Genomic DNA, 19,289 nt, shown 5'->3' with positions numbered 1-19,289 from the left:
GATCCCTGTGGTCTCTTCAAATTATGATTAGAAATCCTGGTGTTGCCATGTTATATACTATATATAGCATATAGATTAATAGTTTACTACTATGTAGGTTCAGCATTATTTTTAAAGCATAAAACTTAAATAATAATAATGTAGGGAAGAAAATAGGAACATTGATATCAGCGTTTTTTAAAAAAGAATGTCGCCAAACCCAGTCCTACAAATACTCCCTGTATAAAATATTACACATGAATACAAAAACCTTGAAATGTTACCAATGACATCAGGAAGGGGCTGGCTAAATTCCACACATTCATATACTAAGAGGATGGAAGCAACTGAAACATATCCAGACGCAGCAACTTAATTGTACAGGATTAATTTGAGGCCTAATCAGGTTCTAAAGCATGAAATCAATGAATTATCCAAGATCTCTACATAAGTACAGTAAAAAGGGAAGAGGGAGCATGCGAACAGTGCTTCCAATTTAATCTCAGAATATCAGACATGTAGCCATGTGCTAGAGAAACTTCTTGACCTAACCCTGAGACCCATTTTACCTGTTTGCAGCTGACATGCCACCAAATTATCATTTAACATGATGAGCACATGTGGCCAAGAAATCATAGCATAGTGCTATGCCCCAAATTGGAATGTAAATATAGCAATAGACTGATATACTCTTTCACAGTGCTTTTACAGCCCTCTCTAAGCTGTTTAAAGAGTCGCATATGGCCCCCAACAATCTGGCTCCTCATTTTACCCATCTCGGAAGGATGGAAGCCTGAGTCAACCTTGAGCCTGGTGAGATTTGAACTCCCAAATTGCAGGCAGCAGAAGTAGCTTGCAATCTGCATTCTAACCACTGCGCCACCAAGGCTCTTAAATATGAAGATAATGTAAATAATCTTTCCAATGCAGAGTTACAGTGGCAGCCAACTGCAACTTTCATGGAAAGCCAGATGCAAATAATGTTTGTGACATAAAGTTAGAAAAGATAATAACTTTTTGTTGAAAACTGGAAGTTGAAAACTGACAGCCGATTAATTGGCAATACTCATTAATGAGGTAGTTTATAGAAGGTAGGAAGGATTCTCTGACACAAATAGTATACATTCAGGCTAGATATATTCTGCATTGTATTGTATTGCATTGTGTTTTACTTAGACACCATCCAATTGGAGTCTACTCTGGGCGGTTTCAGCACAAAAATAAACCACAAATCTACATAAAGCATACAACAGTGAGAGTAACAAGATGGCAGAAACTGGTCAATGTCTTATGCATGCCCTAAACTTAAGGGACTTCAACTATTTTAGCTCGGTGCCTGAGATAACAATATATCTTAGTTCAGAACATTTTATTTTTTAGTGTTGCACCATAACTGAGATTAGTTTTTATATATCATACTCCATTTTATTTTTCTAGCTTCCTTTCTCTTGCCAAACTCTTATTCTTTGTACTTTGTTTATATGCCATTTTGGTTTCGGCCACAGCAATTCTATTCCTCTATTTGGTTCTAAGATTTAAATATCAAAGTTGTTTTAGAGAATGATTTTTTTCCCTTCAGGGTACTTATTATCTTGTATATTTGTGTTAGTAATCAAGGTCTAGCGCTTGTCATTCAAAAGCCACCCACTGTACTGGACATGTTTATTTTATATTCAGTTTTGTGCTGAAGGGACCAAAAATTGCCAGCAAGTTACTGGGTTGCAACGTTTAGACATTTGCTATTGTGCCTCCTTTTTAAAGGTCAGTGTCATCCTTCACTGGCTGGAAAGCATAATTTCAAAATGTTCGCTCCATTAGCCTTGATTCATTGCCCTCAGTCTGTAAGTAGAGGGGTTGTTATCTCCTTCTGGGGCCTTGGTTTTATTTGTGTTTTGGTATTCACAACACATCAACTTGGTAATCTTCTTTGGGCTAGAGAAAGGGGTATCATCATAAATAACTATATGGCAGGCTGTTTCCCTCATGTAAAAGTTAGCCTCTGATAAAATAGGCTAACGTGCTTAGAAATTCTCTTTTCAAAACTGGAAGTTTATTTACTTTCTGGAATATAAAACACATGATTATCAAGACTTATGATGTCCTCGAATGCTAGATTACATGGGTCATGCAGCTTGTTTATTTTTCCAATGAAAGGTAATAGACATTTTCAGTTCTCATAATGAGAACCTTTTCAGCAATAAAACTTTTTTCTTGCCATAAAGTTAACTGGTTATTATGGGTCATCAGTTAACATGTTTATTGTTTATTTCTGCTTTGTTTGTTTTTTATTCTTTTCAGCTGCTACATATTTGTATTGAAGGTTGGGGAAACTGGCGGTGGTCTGAGCCATTTAGTGTAGATAATGCAGGAACATTTATCAGAACTATTCAGTATAAGGGAAGGACAGCTTCGCTTATTATCAAGATTCAGCAGCTCAATGGAATACAAAAACAAGTAAGTAAAAAAAGAAGATTTGCATGCAATACATGAACATTTCTAGTTAGGATTCTTTCCCATCACATTGTCTAAGGATGTTTTAGCCATAATTATGCTTAGTAATAGCACAATAGCAATAGATGCTTTGATGCTTTCAGTTCAGACGTAATCATGAAGCATCTTTCTCTCTTGCCACCCCTTTTCCTCTTTCTATGGATGGCCTTATACCGTCATCATGACGAACCTATGGCACACGTGCCACAGGTGGCACGCAGCGCCCTCTCTGTGGGCACGCGAGCCATTGCCCCAATTCAGCACAGCTGCACATGTGTGCACGCCTCCCGCCAGCCAGCTGGTCGTCAGGTCACTGCCACGCATGCGGGGGGGCAGAGCACAGGGGCAGGGCCACGCACGCATGCACAGGGCACATGCGGGGGCACACGCACATAGAATAGAATTTTATTGGCCAAGTGTGATTGGACACACAAGGAATTTGTCTTCATGCATATGCTCCAAGACATATGTACATAAAAGAAAAGATACCTTCATCAAGGTACAACACTTACAAAACTTAATAGATTCATGCGGGGGCCATGTGCTAATTCATGTGCGCGCTTCGGGCACTTGGTCCTGAAAAGATTAGCTATCTCTGGTCTAATAGAAGCACTAATTTTGAAAACAAGAATCATTGTTAAACAATACCCTATTTCCCCCAAAATAAGACATCCCCTGATAATAAGCCCAATCAGGCTTTTGAGCACATGGCAATAAGGCCAAACGCTTATTTCAGAGTTCAAAAAAATATAAGACATGGTCTTATTTTCGGGGAAACACGGTAGGAAACCTATCAGTTGTGGCAGGTTCAGTTTTATATATTAGGACTACTGGTAGTTCTCAACTTATAACCATATATGAGCTCCAAATTTCTGTTGTTAAATGAAACATTTTTTAAGTGACTTTTTGACCTTCCTTATCACAGTTGTTAAGTGAATCAGTGCAGTTAAGTTAGTGACATAGTTGCTAAGTGAATCTGGATTTCCCATTGACTTTGCTAGTCAGAAGGTCACAAAAGATGATCAGATGACCCTGTGATAATGGAATTGTCACAAGTATGAACCAGTTGCCAAGCATCTGAATTTTGAACACATGACCATGGGGATGCTACAATGGTTGTAACTGTGAAAAATGTTCATAAGTCACTTTTTTCAATATCATTGTAACTTTGAATGGTCACTAAACAAACAATTGTAAGTCGAGAACTGTTTGCGATGCACTCATAATACTGCCTCTTGGAAAATCCTGGACACTGCCCCTCTCAGCCTTTAGTTACTTGTATTTAAAGTGATTTTCTACATTGATCATAATTTCACAGTGATACAGGCAACTGTGCAAGAAAATACTACAACTGAAAACAAAGTAATTAAGAACCCAATTTAAAATATAATACGGTCATTACTAAAATTGTGTGGCGAAGGGAAAACACCAGCCTCCTTTTGAGTAAACCACAGCAACAGCACATGAGTATCTGCAGACTCTGTGCCTGCTGAGCATATAAAACAAATGACAATTCATAACATGGTAAGTGGCCTCTCGGATAGTAATAACCTAGGCTGTGATGCACCATCGCCAGCTGGTGTTCCGGGTTCCATTGCGTGCATGTGCGCACCGGAACCCGGAAGAGAGCAGCTGGCCAGTACGCATGTGCATGATGGAACCCAGAAGAGCAGCTGGCTGTCGTGTGCCATGCGCCCGCGCCAGCTCTCTTCCGGATTTTGGAGCGCCAGCATGCACGCATGCACATACACACACACGTGCCCGCTCTAGTTTTGGCACTTGGCACCAAAAAGGTTAGCCATCAGTGGCCTAGGCAATTTATGGTTTCAAAGATTAAGGTTTACAGCTTCTATTCAGGCCTAGAAGCACGTGCCAACCAGTGTAGGAATTTCATTATATGATATGGTCACAGGTAGCAACTTGCATTGATTAAAACCTATTGGTAGTCTTTATGGGCAGCCCGTTTCTGAGCATACTGCAGTATTTGACACAAAATGACATTAAGGCATGAATTGCCTTGGTTGTTGCCCACCTGGAGAGAAGCTGGTTTAATTTTACATGATTTTTCTTTTCAGTTTCGAACTGTTAAAAACAAGTTGTGCTTTTTTTAAATTTTACACTGGTAACTGTATTCACCTATCCTGATTTTAAAGTCAATACTTAAAATAGAGTATCCAAATTCGGATAACACAGGAAACGTATTTAAGAATGTGCTATGTATTTCTCCAAGCTCAACATGGAACAGAAAAATTTAAATCAAATGGATAAAAGGCCTGATTTCAGTACAGTGTAATAAACATTGGTTCACTGGCCAAGATAGTCACATCTGAGCATTCTTGTCTTTCTACAAGCTTCTTTCTATAATGCATGGGTCCCCAACCCACAGGCTGGGACCCAGTACCAAGCCACAGTCCATTCAGAACTGGACCGTGGACATAGACACACACACACAGCTCCATTTGTGCAAGTGATGGGCATCCATGCCTGCTGCTGGCACAAATGGAGCTACACACATTTGCCTTTCGCTCACACAGAAAACCAGTCCCTCCTCTTTCCCCCTCAGGTTGGTCAGCAAAAACCGGAAAGGTTGGGGAACTCTGCTGTAATGTAAATGTATGTGCAAGGTGCATTTTAGCTTTCAGTCTGTAAACTGATTCATATGTAACACTCTTCTATGTTTTTAATCTAGATAATTATTTGTGGAAGACAAATTGTATGTAGTTACCTATCTGAAAGCATTGAATTGAAAGTTGTTCAACATTATATTGGACATGATGGACAAGCTGTTGTAAAAGAACATTTCGATTGCCTTGAACCCAAGCAGAAACTACCATCATATGTTCTAGAAAATAATGAGTTGACAGAATTGAGTGTAAAAGCTAAAGGGGATGAAGATTGGTCAAGAGATGTATCACTTGAGTCAAAGCTGACAGAATATAGCACAGTCATCCAGGTATGAAAACAAATATTGGGGGGGGGGGAGGTGTAGTGTTGAACGAGTCAAATTGAGAATCAAATTGCTTAATGTTTCCTTCTTTCTGTCCCCAACCTATAAATATCCCAATCCAAATGAGTTAATTCCTATATATGTTTTTTTAAAAAATACTATTTACTTGCTAAAAGTGTACATGGTGCCATTTCCAGTCTAAACAAAAATAGAGATAGCCTCAGGAAAGCCAGTTAAAAATTTTATTACGTTGAAAATAAAGACAAAATAATTCTTTTTCTCAGTGAAGAAAATAAAATGCTAATAGGCAACAGAGGAAAGTTAGAGAAAATCAACTCTTATTGTTGCTTAGTCTTCTCCAACTAGTGGTTGTGTTACCTGAAACAATTGTGAATTAAAGGCACTAGACTGAAACTTGAGATTGACAGAAATTTTGTCAAGGAATATCTTACTTTCAGTTAATTTAAATTTCAGAGCCAGATGAATTCCACCTTGTAGTACTGAAAAGATGATGTTTGGCAACTTTTTTATGTATTGTCTTTGAGAAATCTTGAAGAACATTGAAACACCACATAATTGGAAGAATTATGCTATTCTTTGCATTAAAAATGATCAAGTACTACTCCTATTACCAAAAAGGGTGGAAAAACAATCCAAAGAATTACAAACTAATCAGTTGGTGACATTTATACCTGGAAAGATTATACAACAGATAATAAATCTTGAAGGAATTTGGAAAAATGTGGAGCATGGCCTATCAAGAACAAATCTTCAAAAGACTAACATCTCTTTTTTGATAGGATAACGTCTTAGTATATTGTGGTAATATATAAACATAATATACTATGATTATGTATTTGGAAAAGCACCCCACATTTTTATTAGCAAGTTAGCAAGATATGTACTGAATGGCAGGACAATTAAATGCTACATAAACAGCTTAAATATTTTGCTCCAGAAAGATCATCAGCAATTCATTATCCAGCTAGACAAATGACCTGACAAAAATGAACAATTGTAACAGAAACCAATATAAGTTTATTTGTTTAGGGTTAGGGTTAACAGAAATTAAATATCTGGGTATAGAATGGGAAATATTTGGCTTGGTAACAGAAAAAAGATATTTAAGCAGTAATTGATTATAAATAATAATAGTTTATAAATTAAATATGAGTTGTCAATGTATTGCGACTGGAAAAAGAAAGAAAGACAGACTCCCCTCTATTAGATGTGTTGGAGGCAAAGCTCAAGAGATATCAGACACAGATACTTTAGTGTAGATTCCTGAACTCAGCAAAGGCTTGCAGTTGAAGGCCTAAATGGCCTCTTCCATTTCTCTAATGTTAGTTGGACTCTAAGCAACTAAAACGACTTTACAAATAATGATTTGTATCTCTGCTGAAAATTATCTTTCTGTTCTGCAGTCTGTTTGATTGTGGTTACTTACTTCCATGAGGCTATATTAACCTCTATAAATATATTTTCCTTCACTGCAGGTGCCATCATCAAACAGTTCTATTATTTATGTGTGGTGCATGGTTTTAACGCTAGAGGCCCAGTCACAAGTCCAGCAACGAATTGTGAGTACCTTCCCCCTTGTGCAAATTGATCTTACTCTTCCTGTTCTGAATACGGTCAGTTTGACCCTAAAACAGAGATTTATTGACAGTTTGTTATAACTGTCCAACTGAGCTGGAACACTGCATCCAATACTGCTCTGCTCTTTTACTTTTGTAGATTGTTTTCAGCCCTCTTTTTATCATAAGGAGCCATCTTTCAGATCCCATCATCATACATTTACAGAAAAGAAACCTGGGTCTGAGTGAAATGCAGATAATTCCTGGAAAAGGACAAGAAAAAACTCTGCAAAATATAGAACCAGATCTAATCCATCATTTAACCTTCCAAGCCAGGTAAAAAATGTTTTCCTAAATATGTTAGATTTAAAGGTTGCTTTTGTGTCTCATCAGCATTCACCCAATTTCATATAAGTAATGGAAATTTAGAGCAGTACTTCCCAACTGCTTGCTTCATTATTGGAAATTGTTATTGGAAACTTTTCAGAACCTAACATAAACTAAAGTTTGACAGTACCATACCTGCCAGGCCCTCAACTGATACTCACAGGACTCTAAAATTAAATAAAAATAATTAATATAGAAGGATATAATTTTACACAGATCACTAAATCTGATCAAATGTCAATGTTCTCATCAAAGTCCTATAATTTTTTGCAGTCACTGAATAAAGTGCTAGATCAGGGGTGGGTTCTACTTACCTTTACTACCGGTTTGCAATGGGGCCGCGCGTGTGCAGAAGCTTCCTGATGATGTCAGGGTTGGTGAGTGGAGCCTCCCGCCGGTTTTACTTGCGAACTGGTCCAAACCAGGGGAAACCCACCACTGTGCTAGATCAATTATTATAATAATGACATACTATTTTTATCTTAATAAATTTGTTAAGGAGCACTCTTGGCATTTTGATGCTTGGAAAAATCATTTTGAACTCAGGTAGCTGCCAAAGGTTTGACAGTTGCTTTCTTAATAAATTCATGCAATGAATGCCACACCTTTTGTATTTTTCTTTTATTCATATGGCAGGGAAGAAGATAATCCCTCAGAGTGTGCAGTGCCTATCTCAACGGCACTTATTAAACAGATAGCCACCAAAACGAATACAAATGGTACCATACATGAAATACTTGATGATTTTTATGGGTGCAGCAGCTCACCTCAATCTATCTGGCCTTACACAAAGAAGGATTTTGCCAGGTATCATTCCTTTTGATTATTTCTCTTTGAGGTTATTCGACTTGCAGTGGCAGAAGTATCTTTGCAAATGACACATGATCTTGAAATAACTCATGTTTAAGAACTTTATATATTTCAGATTAGCTTTCTTTCCTAAAGAAGAGAAGGGGACTAATGTGCCATGGGTATCAAATGTTCCATTTGCTCTCACTAGCATATCCAGGGCAGAGTTGAGAAAACTCCCTTTCCAAAATGCTAGAATGTCTCTTCCATCTACAATCCAGACTATTCTCTCCCACTTGCTTCATCAAAGTAACTGCTATTGTTCCAAAAAGACATATTGAATATAGAATGGAATGGAATGGAATGGAATGGAATGGAATGGAATGGAATGGAATGGAATGGAATGGAATGGAATAGAATAGAATAGAATAGAATAGAATAGAATAGAATAGAATTTTTATTGGCCAAGTGTGATTGGACACACAAGGAATTTGTCTTGGTGCATATGCGCTCAGTGTACATTTATTTATTTATTTATTCGATTTGTATACCGCCCTTCTCCCGAAGGACTCATACATAATAGAAAAGATACCTTCATCAAGGTACAACACTTACAACACTTAATGATAGCCATAGGGTACAAATTTAACACTTAATGATAACATAGGCTACAATTAAGCAATCAGGAAACAATTAATATATATAATTTAATTCTAAGAAAAGTAGCCTTAAGAGCAAAACAGACCGGAAATGGAATGCAGTATTTTTGCTAGGAGATTTGCTTCAGAGTCCTAATTCAGCAAATAATAGTGAACAAGTTACTTTGGTACCAATTCATCAATTATCATTGTATGAATGCAGCAATAGTGACCAGAAATCATAAATGAATACATAAAAACCTTTACACACCAGGAGAAATAAAAAATTATGTTAAATCAGACAAAAGGTGCTTGCAAGCTTAATATATGTCCAGATGGGCATTTGGTTTAGTTTGAGATGTTGTTTATGTTTGTTTATTTTTAAAATGTTCAACACAGTCTATCATTATCAGTGCCTGTGGGAGATCAAAAAAGGCAAGATGTCAGTTGTGCCATCACAATCAAAGCCCTTCCTTTTTGTCAGTGTTGCAGTATAATTCAGAGGTACGAAGGGACCTTGAGAATGGCGATGCCACAATCCTTTTTTGACATACACACCTTGGGTGTGTGATAGAAGTGGTGGGACATTTAAAAAGTGGGGTGGGGGGTGGTATCACTAATGGACTGACAGATTGCAAGGCATCCAGCAGCAACCTAAGGATGTCTGGTGATAACCTCAGCCCTACCTGCATACTTCTTTAAGACCTACGGTTTTCAGAGAAGATTAGGAGAATTGCATAACTGTAGCCAGGTCTTTCTTTTAAAAAAAATAAGTAAATGAAGATAGAGGGATTTACCATTAGGCTCTATGTCTGTGATGGCGAACCTATGGCACGCGTGCTACAAGGGGCACGCAGCTCCCTCTGTGGGCACGTGAGCCATTGCCCCAATTTAGCACTGCTGTGCATGTGCGCACACCTCCCGCCAGCCAGCGGGTTGTCAGGTCACTGCCACGCATGCTGGAGGGGCAGAGCACAGGGGTAGGGCCGTGCACGCATGCGCAGGGCGTATGCGGGGGCACACACACATGCGTGGAAGGCTCATGCAGGGGCCATGCACGCATGCACAGGGACACGCATGAATTCCGTGCACGCTTTGGGCACGGTCCTGAAAAGATTAGCCATCACTGCTCTATGTAAATGTACTCATCTCTGTATTAATCCTACAAATAAGTAGCTGGAATATCAAGAAGGCTTACTTGAACTCGTGCAAACTTCAGTATCTGTTTGGCATTTTCCTCCTAACAAGGAGTCCCTAATCTTTTCCTTTTGTAATTTCCCACTTAAACTGCATTCCAGGACAGAGAGTAATTTTTCACATGGCAACATAGGAGCAGGAGACGGATGAGGGTTAATATTTATTTTTTTAATATGACAGTCATATATGCAGGAAGCACATGTACCACCATTTCAAGAATAAGAAACTGGCCGAGAATCTCATTGCCAGGTGTTGCCCAGGAAAAACTTTAATTCAGTTACTTAAAAATCTCAGTTGCTTTTTGATCCTTGAATAAAGGTATATTTCAATCAAAGCAGAGACACTAAATCAGGGACAGGTTTGCCTTGATTGTCTTTCAGAATCATACCTGTTGTCAGAAGTGCTACAGTGTAACCAAAGCTTTATGAATGGCTAGGATGATAAACTGCAAATCTTACCAATGAATTAACCATTTTCTTTTATCTCCCCTTTGATATGTTCCTTGGAATAGCAGTGAACAGCTCACTCAGTGGGATAGCCCCATGCGCGTGAAGCTGTCGGTGTGGAAGCCATGTGTGAAAACGCTGCTGATAGAACTCCTGCCATGGGCTCTGCTGATCAATCAGTCCAAGTGGGATCTTTGGCTATTTGAAGGGGAAAGGATTGTTCTGCAGATTCCCACTGGGAAAACAATGATACCACCAAACTTCCAGGCAGGCTTTCCATTGAAATACATGTGTTATTTTCTTGAAAAAGTTTCCTTTTCATTTCATGTAGATGAGACATGTCAACTCAGAGGTCACAAGGTTTTGCTGAGCTATGACATAGGGCACAATGCATCTTGTTTTTGTCAGTAAATGCACAAGTAGAGAATCACATGTAACAAGTGGGAGGCATTTTTCTGCCCACTTTCCAGCTGAAAATTAGCCCACATATCCAGTTAATTCTGTTCATCATGTGGGACAAACAGTGAGAAGTCTCTTAAGATCAGCAAGAGCTTCCATTATTTGAGGTGTGAGGGGTTTTATGGGAGTTTGAGCAACAGGGCTACTATGTTGGCTAGTGCATGCTTTGAAAATGTTTCAGGATTGTTTCAAACTTCACGTCGGCATGGCACATTCCTTTTTTTATCATAATATCCCAATTTTTTCAGGTGTTTTTGTGTTCAATATATTCACTCATAAATGTTAATGTAACTTTTAAAGCATTAAGAGTTATAATGTTCCCCCCCTTTTTTTCCTGTTTTTCACAGAAAATGTTTTTCCCCACACACTTTTTAATACCAGAGAATTGCTGCATTTGTGCAAATTCCAAAGTCTTTCTGAGGAACCATTTCTGAAGTGTGCACAATTTTTAAATTTATTCCCTTATGGTCCTTAAATAAACAGGATTATAACCCTTTAATATAACTTAACTATCTCTAACTATGTGAGTAGGCCGGATTGATTGGTTGCTCTAAAATATGTACTTCTATTTAACTTTCAGTGCATGGCTCTCTGATGCTTTTTCTATTTAGAATTTTAAGCCATATATTTGGATGTACATAATTTGTCTTAGCCATGAATTATACACATAGCTGGGTGGGAGATGTAAAAGTTACTTGAGTGTCTCTCCTACAACATATAAACAGATTGGTCTGTTTATCATACTAAGGTATCATTGTACAAAGCTTTGTATAATAGAAAAAATGAGGCTATGAAAGTAATATCATTCTGTGTTTCAAAACCAGAAATAAGAATGTTGATAGGAACTCTCAGTCCATCTAGGCTGGAAATAAAAAATTGGAGGGAAATATTGGACATGTCTAGTGGTAGACATGAAAGGCATCTGGGCACCTTAGTAGATCAGATGCTGAACAAGAGGCAACAAGGAAGCAGAAAAATAAACTGCATGGACAAAGTTTTTGTCAGAATCTTCATTCCTTTCTATTCTGTTTTGGTTAGAACATATCTAAAATACTGCTTTCATTTTGCAATTGCATTTAGAAAAGTAAATCAGAGTGTATCCAAAGAAGGTCAGATTAAGTGGTCTAAAATAAAAACTTAATGAGGAATGGCTAGAAGAATTGGGCATGCTTAGCCTAGTAAAGGCAAGACTGGAGAAATAAAATATTTATCTTCACATTCTGAAGGACTGTCCTGTAAAATAGGTTCCAAAGTTTATTTGGGATTATATAAATATGGAAACTCCCTCTGCCTAAATATCAAATGGAAATATTGAGAAATGGAAATATTGAGGGTAATCAGATATTTTTTCATTTCAGGAAGCTTTTCAAATTGGAATATATTGGGCAAATAGTAATACTGTGCACAAGTCAGTCGCTATTAAGCTGGTTCACAACATGACATCTCCAAAATGGAAGGATGGTGACAATGAGGAGGTGGTAACATTGGATGAAGAAGGGTTTGTGGAAGCAGAGATCAGACTTGGAGCTTTTCCAGGTCATCAAAAGGTAAGAATTATATCCTAATCTTTAAAAGCAATAAACAGAAAAAACATGTCTGCCATTAAGTTGTTTTTTTAAAAAAAAAACTTCATTCAAAAATAGCTAATTAAAGATGTTCCAGATATAAAGTAATTAATTAATAACTGATTTTACACTTGAATTGGAAGCCATTGCTATTGCTCCTGTGCCTATTACTTGGAACAAAACAATTTGGATTCCAGTTCTGCCATTTAGTGCAGACAGGAATGAAGAACTAAATTCTGTCTGCAGATTGGATCCCATTTCTCAACTAATCTGGCAAACAGGACAATATCAAAGACTCTACCTTTTATCATTAATTTTTCTGTATAGGGAGCAAATGACCCAAATAATGATTTTGAGAACTACTATTTTTTTTCCTCTTGTTGTGGTTAAGCAAAGATGCTGCTGCTTAGGGGAGAAATAAATGAAGTGGTAGAAGGTAAAGAAGAAATAGAGAACTGTCAGGGACATCATCTGTCACAGAAATGGAGAACTTCCTGTCAGGGAAGCCTCCCATATCTGTTTCTCTGAACTTAATGAAGGGAAAGCCTTAAGAAAAAAGGGCTTGATAGACTTCAAAAAAAATCTATGTGTTGGAAGAAGGGGGCATTTTTATCTATCTTTCTCCGAGACAATGTGTTTTTTTTACTTTTTTTTCTCGACAAGTTATTAATTGTATATGCTTAACCTCCTATTACTTTATTCTGCAGTTGTGTCAGTTCTGCATTTCTTCCATTGTTCGACGTGGTATTCAAATCCTGCAGATTGAAGACAAGAGTATAATTGTGAATAACACCCCATTCCAAATCAGTTGCTGGCCGCTGTTCTCTGCTATGAATTCCCAGCTCAGAGAAGAGGTACAACTTTGATTACATATTTTTTTAATATATGTTCAAGCTGTTTCTCTAAACAGGAGGAATTTACAGCAGCAGGAAAGAGTCTGAAGTAATATTTTTCTCGATTGAAGGAAAATCAGTGGATAAGAAAAAGTAGCCATTTTAAGTTATTCCAGTTAAAAGGTAGATGCCACAATACAGTCAGTAATGGAAATGGAAAATGATTGTTTGCCAGGTCATAGTATTAGTTCTATTCAGTGGTGGGTTGCTCCCAGTTATGTCTGGTTCTATAGAACCAATAGTAAAAGTGGCGGGAGGCTCCACCCACTCGCCCCGACGTCATCAAGGGGCTTCTGCGCATGCGCCGAAGCGTGCACGCTCCCGTTGTGAACCGGTAGTAAAGGTTAGTAGAACCCACCCCTAGTTCTACCTGGCTCTCTTTAGATAAGCTGCTGAAACAGAAGTAGCAGAGTCTGGAATAACTATTGAACAGTTCTAAGAATTACGTTACAGCATTTTCATTATAAGATGGGTATATCTACTGACAGCTTGAAACTGTGTGCACCACCTCAACATGACTCTGTTACTTTATAATCATTTCCCGGGCTCTATATACAAAACATGTGAATAAAATACACTTAAAGATGCAAAATGCCACTCTCTCATAAATCTCTTCCTTGAAACCAAACAAATAACATGTGGCAGTCCTCAGTGTACTTTATATGACTTGTCTTGATTTTTACTGAAGTTGAAGCATCCGCTAGTGTACCATTGTGCAGAACATAACAGTTGTTTCTTTTACTAAAAAAAGGTGTGTATCTCCCAATTACATTCAAAATAATATTTTTCAATAAAATAATTCTGCGAGCCTCAAACTACTGCTTAAAATTATGATTGCTCTGCTTTCCCTCTCAAGTTCTCCATTCATTAGAATAATGAAATTTGAATATTGAAGGATCAGGGCAAAGTCTTTATTATACATGGAATGGCAAATTCTTCAGAAGTTTACAGTACCAATTTGTCAAATATTCCAGCAAATAACAGTTACATACGCTATTTCTCCTTTTATTTTAATTTTATTTTTTCTTGCCCTTTTGTTTTCTAGTTTTTACCATCTCCAGACAGCAGAATATTTAGTGTTGGTTCCGCTACAGAGTCAGATGCTGCAAAAGCTTCTTCTGTGCTTTACTGGGACTTGATGCCTGACATGAGCCAGTTCATTTCTGAGGAGCTTCCCATTCAGAAGTATATGTTGCTAAGCTTCAAACACGGCACAAATGGTCCTGACACTCCATGCTGGAGCTTACCAGCTGTCATTAGACAGGAATTCCCAAGGCAGAGCATAGCTGTACCTGTCGGTAATAGAGATGAAAAGGGATTCCGTACCAGGTAGGTAGACTGTATGAGAATGAAGCTTTCCTTTAAGCAGAAACAGTGTTTGATATTGTAAATTCAGTTGTACTTTTCATATATTCACGCTATTAGAAAAAAGTAAAGATATATATTTCTCACAGTATGTGCTCACTGTGTGTTTCCAATAAGAAAAAGAAAGGGGGAAAAGGAAATGTATAATATTTTACTGGACATGTTTTTTCTGACATGGTTAATGTGAGCCAGAGAATGCTATAATTCTGCAAAACAAGAATGTTCTTCTTTGTGGTTACAAATGTAGGTGTCCTACACCTGTGCATGGCACTCTTGGGATGTCATGGAGTTCAGCTTTTGACAGGCACGGTGCAGCTCAAAGACCATCTTGCGATTTAGTTTTGTTCTTTCAATCACTGAGCGGTTACAAAAGCTGTTACATGTATATACCAGGGAGGAAAGTAGCAGGAGCAGGACCAAGGAAGCTATGTTATTATTCTGTGCTTCTGATTAGGCCCACTCTGTAGTAATAAAATACATTGTCCAGAAATTGATACAAAATTATACAACTCAGATTAGAGATTTCTTATACATCTGATGCATAAGAATGCTGGGAAAGATTGAGGGCAAAAGAAGAAAGGGACGACAGAGAATGAGGTGGCTGGATGGAGTCACTGAAGCAGTCGGCGTGAGCTTAAATGGACTCCAGAGGATGGTAGAGGACAGGAAGGCCTGGAGGAACGTTGTCCATGGGGTCGCGATGGGTCAGACACGACTTCGCAACTAACAACAAATACATCTGATGGTGCACTGCAGCTCACAAAAGTTGATGCCTTTTAATAAAATGTGTTAATTGGAAAAGAAGTCGCCAGATTCCTTCTGATTCTTTACCACCATAGATATAATACGTATCTCTTCCTATATGTTGGGAGTTGGGCAGCATAGAAATTAAACAAATGAATAAAATTTTTATCCGTAACCCCATGAAATAGCAAATCATCTGAAACCATAGGAACATGGCACTTCTATCAGAATACCTTATTCAGAAAATGAAAGTTATTCTTGATTACTACCATTACCAACTACCATTCAGTTATAAAATTTGCTTTCTCTTCAGAGATTTACTCAAGTCGATGCCTTAGTAACCTGAGAAAGCACTAGGAATTCTGGTGTGGGCCAGTCAGAATTGGATGTAAATTCAGTCGAAAAATGTTATAGGCCTATGATAGTGCAGCCTCATATCACAAGGAGATGCAACTATTAACAGCAGGAATGGAGGAATTGCTTCTTTGAATGATGGGGAAATGTAGTAAACTACTTGTTACGTGAATAAGCTATTTGCACAGTTTATTTGAAAAAAGAACAAACGAGAACAATATGGAAGAAAATTAATGAGGGACGTGATGTCCTGGAGAATATAGAAGGAAATTGTCCAAGTTTTAAAGGCAACCTATATCCAAAGTTGCCTTCCCTTTTGAAACTAAGCCACTCTTTACAGTAAAAATTCCATTGCTGATTAGAAAACCTGATTTTTATTTCCTGTCCCGAAACTGATTTTGTTCTTAGAATATCCTGTAGATATAAATAAAAAGCTATATAATGTAAGATCAGAATCAACCATATGGTATTGCCTTTAGAGTGAGCTATGTGGGAGATGCTTTGAAGACAATGAGTTTCAATCCCTAAGCACTGAGGAGGGGAATACCTTATATCATTTCAATCACTCAGCAGTGACTTCTCTGGATGATTTATGAATAGTGTGGCTGAGCTTCAAGAGATTCCAAAATAGGCCTTAGAAAAAAAGCTGCTGACAAAACACAGTAATCCTACCAAACATCAACAGGACACACTAGCAAAGTTCTAAAAATGTAAAGATTCCCAGCTCCAAACTTGATATATGTATTTATTCACTTATTTTAAGTTTATTCTCTGCTTTGCAATAAAAACTCTGTGTAGACTAGATATGCTGGATAGACATTAGAGCTCGGTTATTTGTTCATTTCTCCTTAAATAATAGACAAATTGTCTTCTTTTTTCTAGCTGCATACTGAACACTATTTTCATTTTTTCTGTATTCATAAGTGTTTGCATGCTATTATTTTTGGGATAAAGATCTGTAGATTGTTTTAAAAATGATCTCAATTATATAAACGGATACTGGTTAATTGTTCTAGTGTAATATTGGCTATTTGTTTCAAACAGTTGTATGTTAAACTAACATAGGAAATTGCTAATACTGCATCAGGTCATTTTCCTTACTGCTTGCTTTTCCAGAATAACCTAGGATTTTATTCATGGAAAGCATGTAGAGAAAATAGTTTACTCTTCCAGCACTGAAAATATGTAAGAAGATTTTAGTGTGCCACAAGAATTTAGTTCAAGAAACATTCTAAATAATTCTTTAAATTTTGCTTTGATAGTTTACCTACATGTTGAAGAATGTTATTAATTTCTATGACAATGAATAAAATCATTGTATTTTTAATTAGACTAATTAATATTCTTGATCAATGTTAGGTCAAACATTATTTAGAATAGAGAAGAAAAAACAATTCGTTTGATTCAAGTTCAAAAATAGTGCCCAAGTTTTTCTTTCACTAGATCTTTTTAAAACTATTCAGAATTTAAAATCAGACGTTCATTATATTCACAGGACACTAATAAATATTTTTGAAATAGTCAACAAACTATTTAATAAATCAGAATGTTAAAAGTGCAAGAGTACATTCTTAAATTGAGTCCAAAACAAATTATCTGGGATTGAGCAAAACCTTATAGTTTTAGTTGCTTGTTATCTGGAGGAGATTTATGCCAGTAATCCCATATTTCAATTACTTTGTATAGGTGGGCGCTAAAAATTGGGAATATTACATTTTGCTACTCGTATGTTACTGCGGAAAAAAATTGTTTAGACACTTTGCTGAAAGGAATCTGATAGGCATTGCTTGAGCAACTATGAGGTTCTTTTAAATAATAATATAACCAGTTGGTTTGCTTTATTTGCTATTTTTAAAAAAATATATGAAGGAAAGTTTTAAATTCATGGCTGTAAGTATTAACATGCTCATTCAATTTGATTAATATGTTTATTTTTATATTTTATATATAAATTATAAGAATCTGATTTCATTTATATTCCCATATGACAGTCATTCATGATGCTAACAAATGTACATCTTGCTTATAGATCTTGCTTTTTATTACTCTTTTGCATTTATTTAATATAAGTGGTGTTTAGTGCTGGAGAGTTCTTTGGATTGTCCTTTTAAATGAAGGACATCTTTAGGGGAAATTTTGTATATATGGTTATATTTTCTCACATGAAAACTTTTTGAATTATAAGACTTTATTATAATTATAATAAAACAAGACTTTCCCATCTTGTTTTTCTTTCTTAAATTTTTCATAAGGGTAATGTTGTTGATTATTGATTCATAAGGATAATGTTAAGGATTTTGATTTTAGGTATAAAAACTTTGAATATTTATTCTTTAGTATCTTACTAAGAAGGTACAATTTTTAACTACAGATGAACTTTATTTTAAAGAAGTGTGCAATTTGCATTCTTGTTTAGAGCTATAGCAATGACCTACCAGGAACATCTTGGGGTGACATACTTAACTCTCTCAGAAGATCCTAGCCCTCGCATAATTATCCACAACAGGTGTCCAATCTCACTGCTTTTGAAAGAAAACATCAAAGGTATGTCACTTTTGTTGCTACAGCGTAATACTTCAGCCTTTTAACGAAAAGGCTTGTGCTTGTTTTTCCTTCTCAACTCTTTGTTTCAGTATACTTATTCAAAATGAAACATACTTAAATCAAATATTAGAATGCGTAGGCAACGAAGCAAAGAGAAAATCCCTAAAATAAACAAGGAAATTGTCTGTACTGATCATCTGTCAGATAGAGTTCTCTACAGGCTGGAATTGCATGTGCATATTGAGATATTATAAAATTGCACCATAAATTCAGAGAACGTTCTTCAAAGTGCCTGTTTGATGTTTCCTTAAAATCTAGACATACCAAAGTTTGCTATTTACTGCAAGCATATTCCAGCTGAAAGTGCAGTACACCACGAGCTTTATCATCAGATTGCCAGCTATCCAGATTGCAAAACCAGGGAATTGGTCCCTAGCATTCTCTTAAAAGTTGTGTCATCAGAGGAACAGGCAAATGAATGGAGTGATTCTGTTGACATTAATAACCAAGGAACGCAGGTTAGTGGTTTGGTTGGCTTTTGTATTGCAGCATAAAGTATTTTAACAATAATAATATTTTTAATTTATAGACCGCCTTTCTCCCGAATAAAAGGTAACATTTGCATAGAGCAGATTATAAATTCACAATAATAACAAATAATATGTACAAGTTAAAAACAGGAGTTAATTAAAAATAAAGGGCCTGAATGCATTTCCTTGTAGCAAGAAGTGAGGTTTTTTTGGTTGCTCAATCTAGATAAGTGTGCTAATTTTATATGACACGCTTCTATTTTATTTTTAAAAAGCAAGAAATATCTACTATGAAAAGGAGAGAGACTAACATTTTGATCCTCCCAAGATATTCTAAAGGATCCTCTCTTAACTAATTGTTTTTCTATTGTGTTTAGTGATTCCT

General features: G+C 36.7%; 1 protein-coding gene and 1 long non-coding RNA gene across 5 annotated transcripts in view; one reads left to right on the top strand and one right to left on the bottom strand.

The window, feature by feature from the left end:
- Positions 1–19,289, top strand: part of VPS13B (vacuolar protein sorting 13 homolog B) — a 357,489-nt gene that overhangs the window by 302,710 nt on the left and 35,490 nt on the right. For 3 of the 4 annotated variants that reach the window (XM_058175717.1, XM_058175719.1, XM_058175720.1), the window contains 11 exons: positions 2,278–2,433; positions 5,159–5,422; positions 6,913–6,996; positions 7,154–7,329; positions 8,017–8,187; positions 10,516–10,717; positions 12,268–12,456; positions 13,182–13,328; positions 14,413–14,696; positions 18,247–18,374; positions 18,693–18,892. In XM_058175717.1, the coding sequence (XP_058031700.1) occupies positions 2,278–2,433; positions 5,159–5,422; positions 6,913–6,996; positions 7,154–7,329; positions 8,017–8,187; positions 10,516–10,717; positions 12,268–12,456; positions 13,182–13,328; positions 14,413–14,696; positions 18,247–18,374; positions 18,693–18,892 (2,001 nt within the window). The remainder of the gene's footprint in view (positions 1–2,277; positions 2,434–5,158; positions 5,423–6,912; positions 6,997–7,153; positions 7,330–8,016; positions 8,188–10,515; positions 10,718–12,267; positions 12,457–13,181; positions 13,329–14,412; positions 14,697–18,246; positions 18,375–18,692; positions 18,893–19,289) is intronic. The other variant, XM_058175718.1, reaches the window with a different exon arrangement.
- LOC131194583 (uncharacterized) overlaps positions 1–19,289 on the bottom strand; it is a 60,003-nt gene that overhangs the window by 17,410 nt on the left and 23,304 nt on the right. The window lies entirely within an intron of this gene.

This window comes from Ahaetulla prasina, chromosome 3 (assembly GCF_028640845.1).
Source record: "Ahaetulla prasina isolate Xishuangbanna chromosome 3, ASM2864084v1, whole genome shotgun sequence".
NCBI classification, from domain to species: Eukaryota; Metazoa; Chordata; class Lepidosauria; order Squamata; family Colubridae; genus Ahaetulla; species Ahaetulla prasina.
The sequence above is the reverse complement of the archived record's forward strand: the minus strand, read 5'-3'. Positions and strand labels throughout refer to the sequence as shown.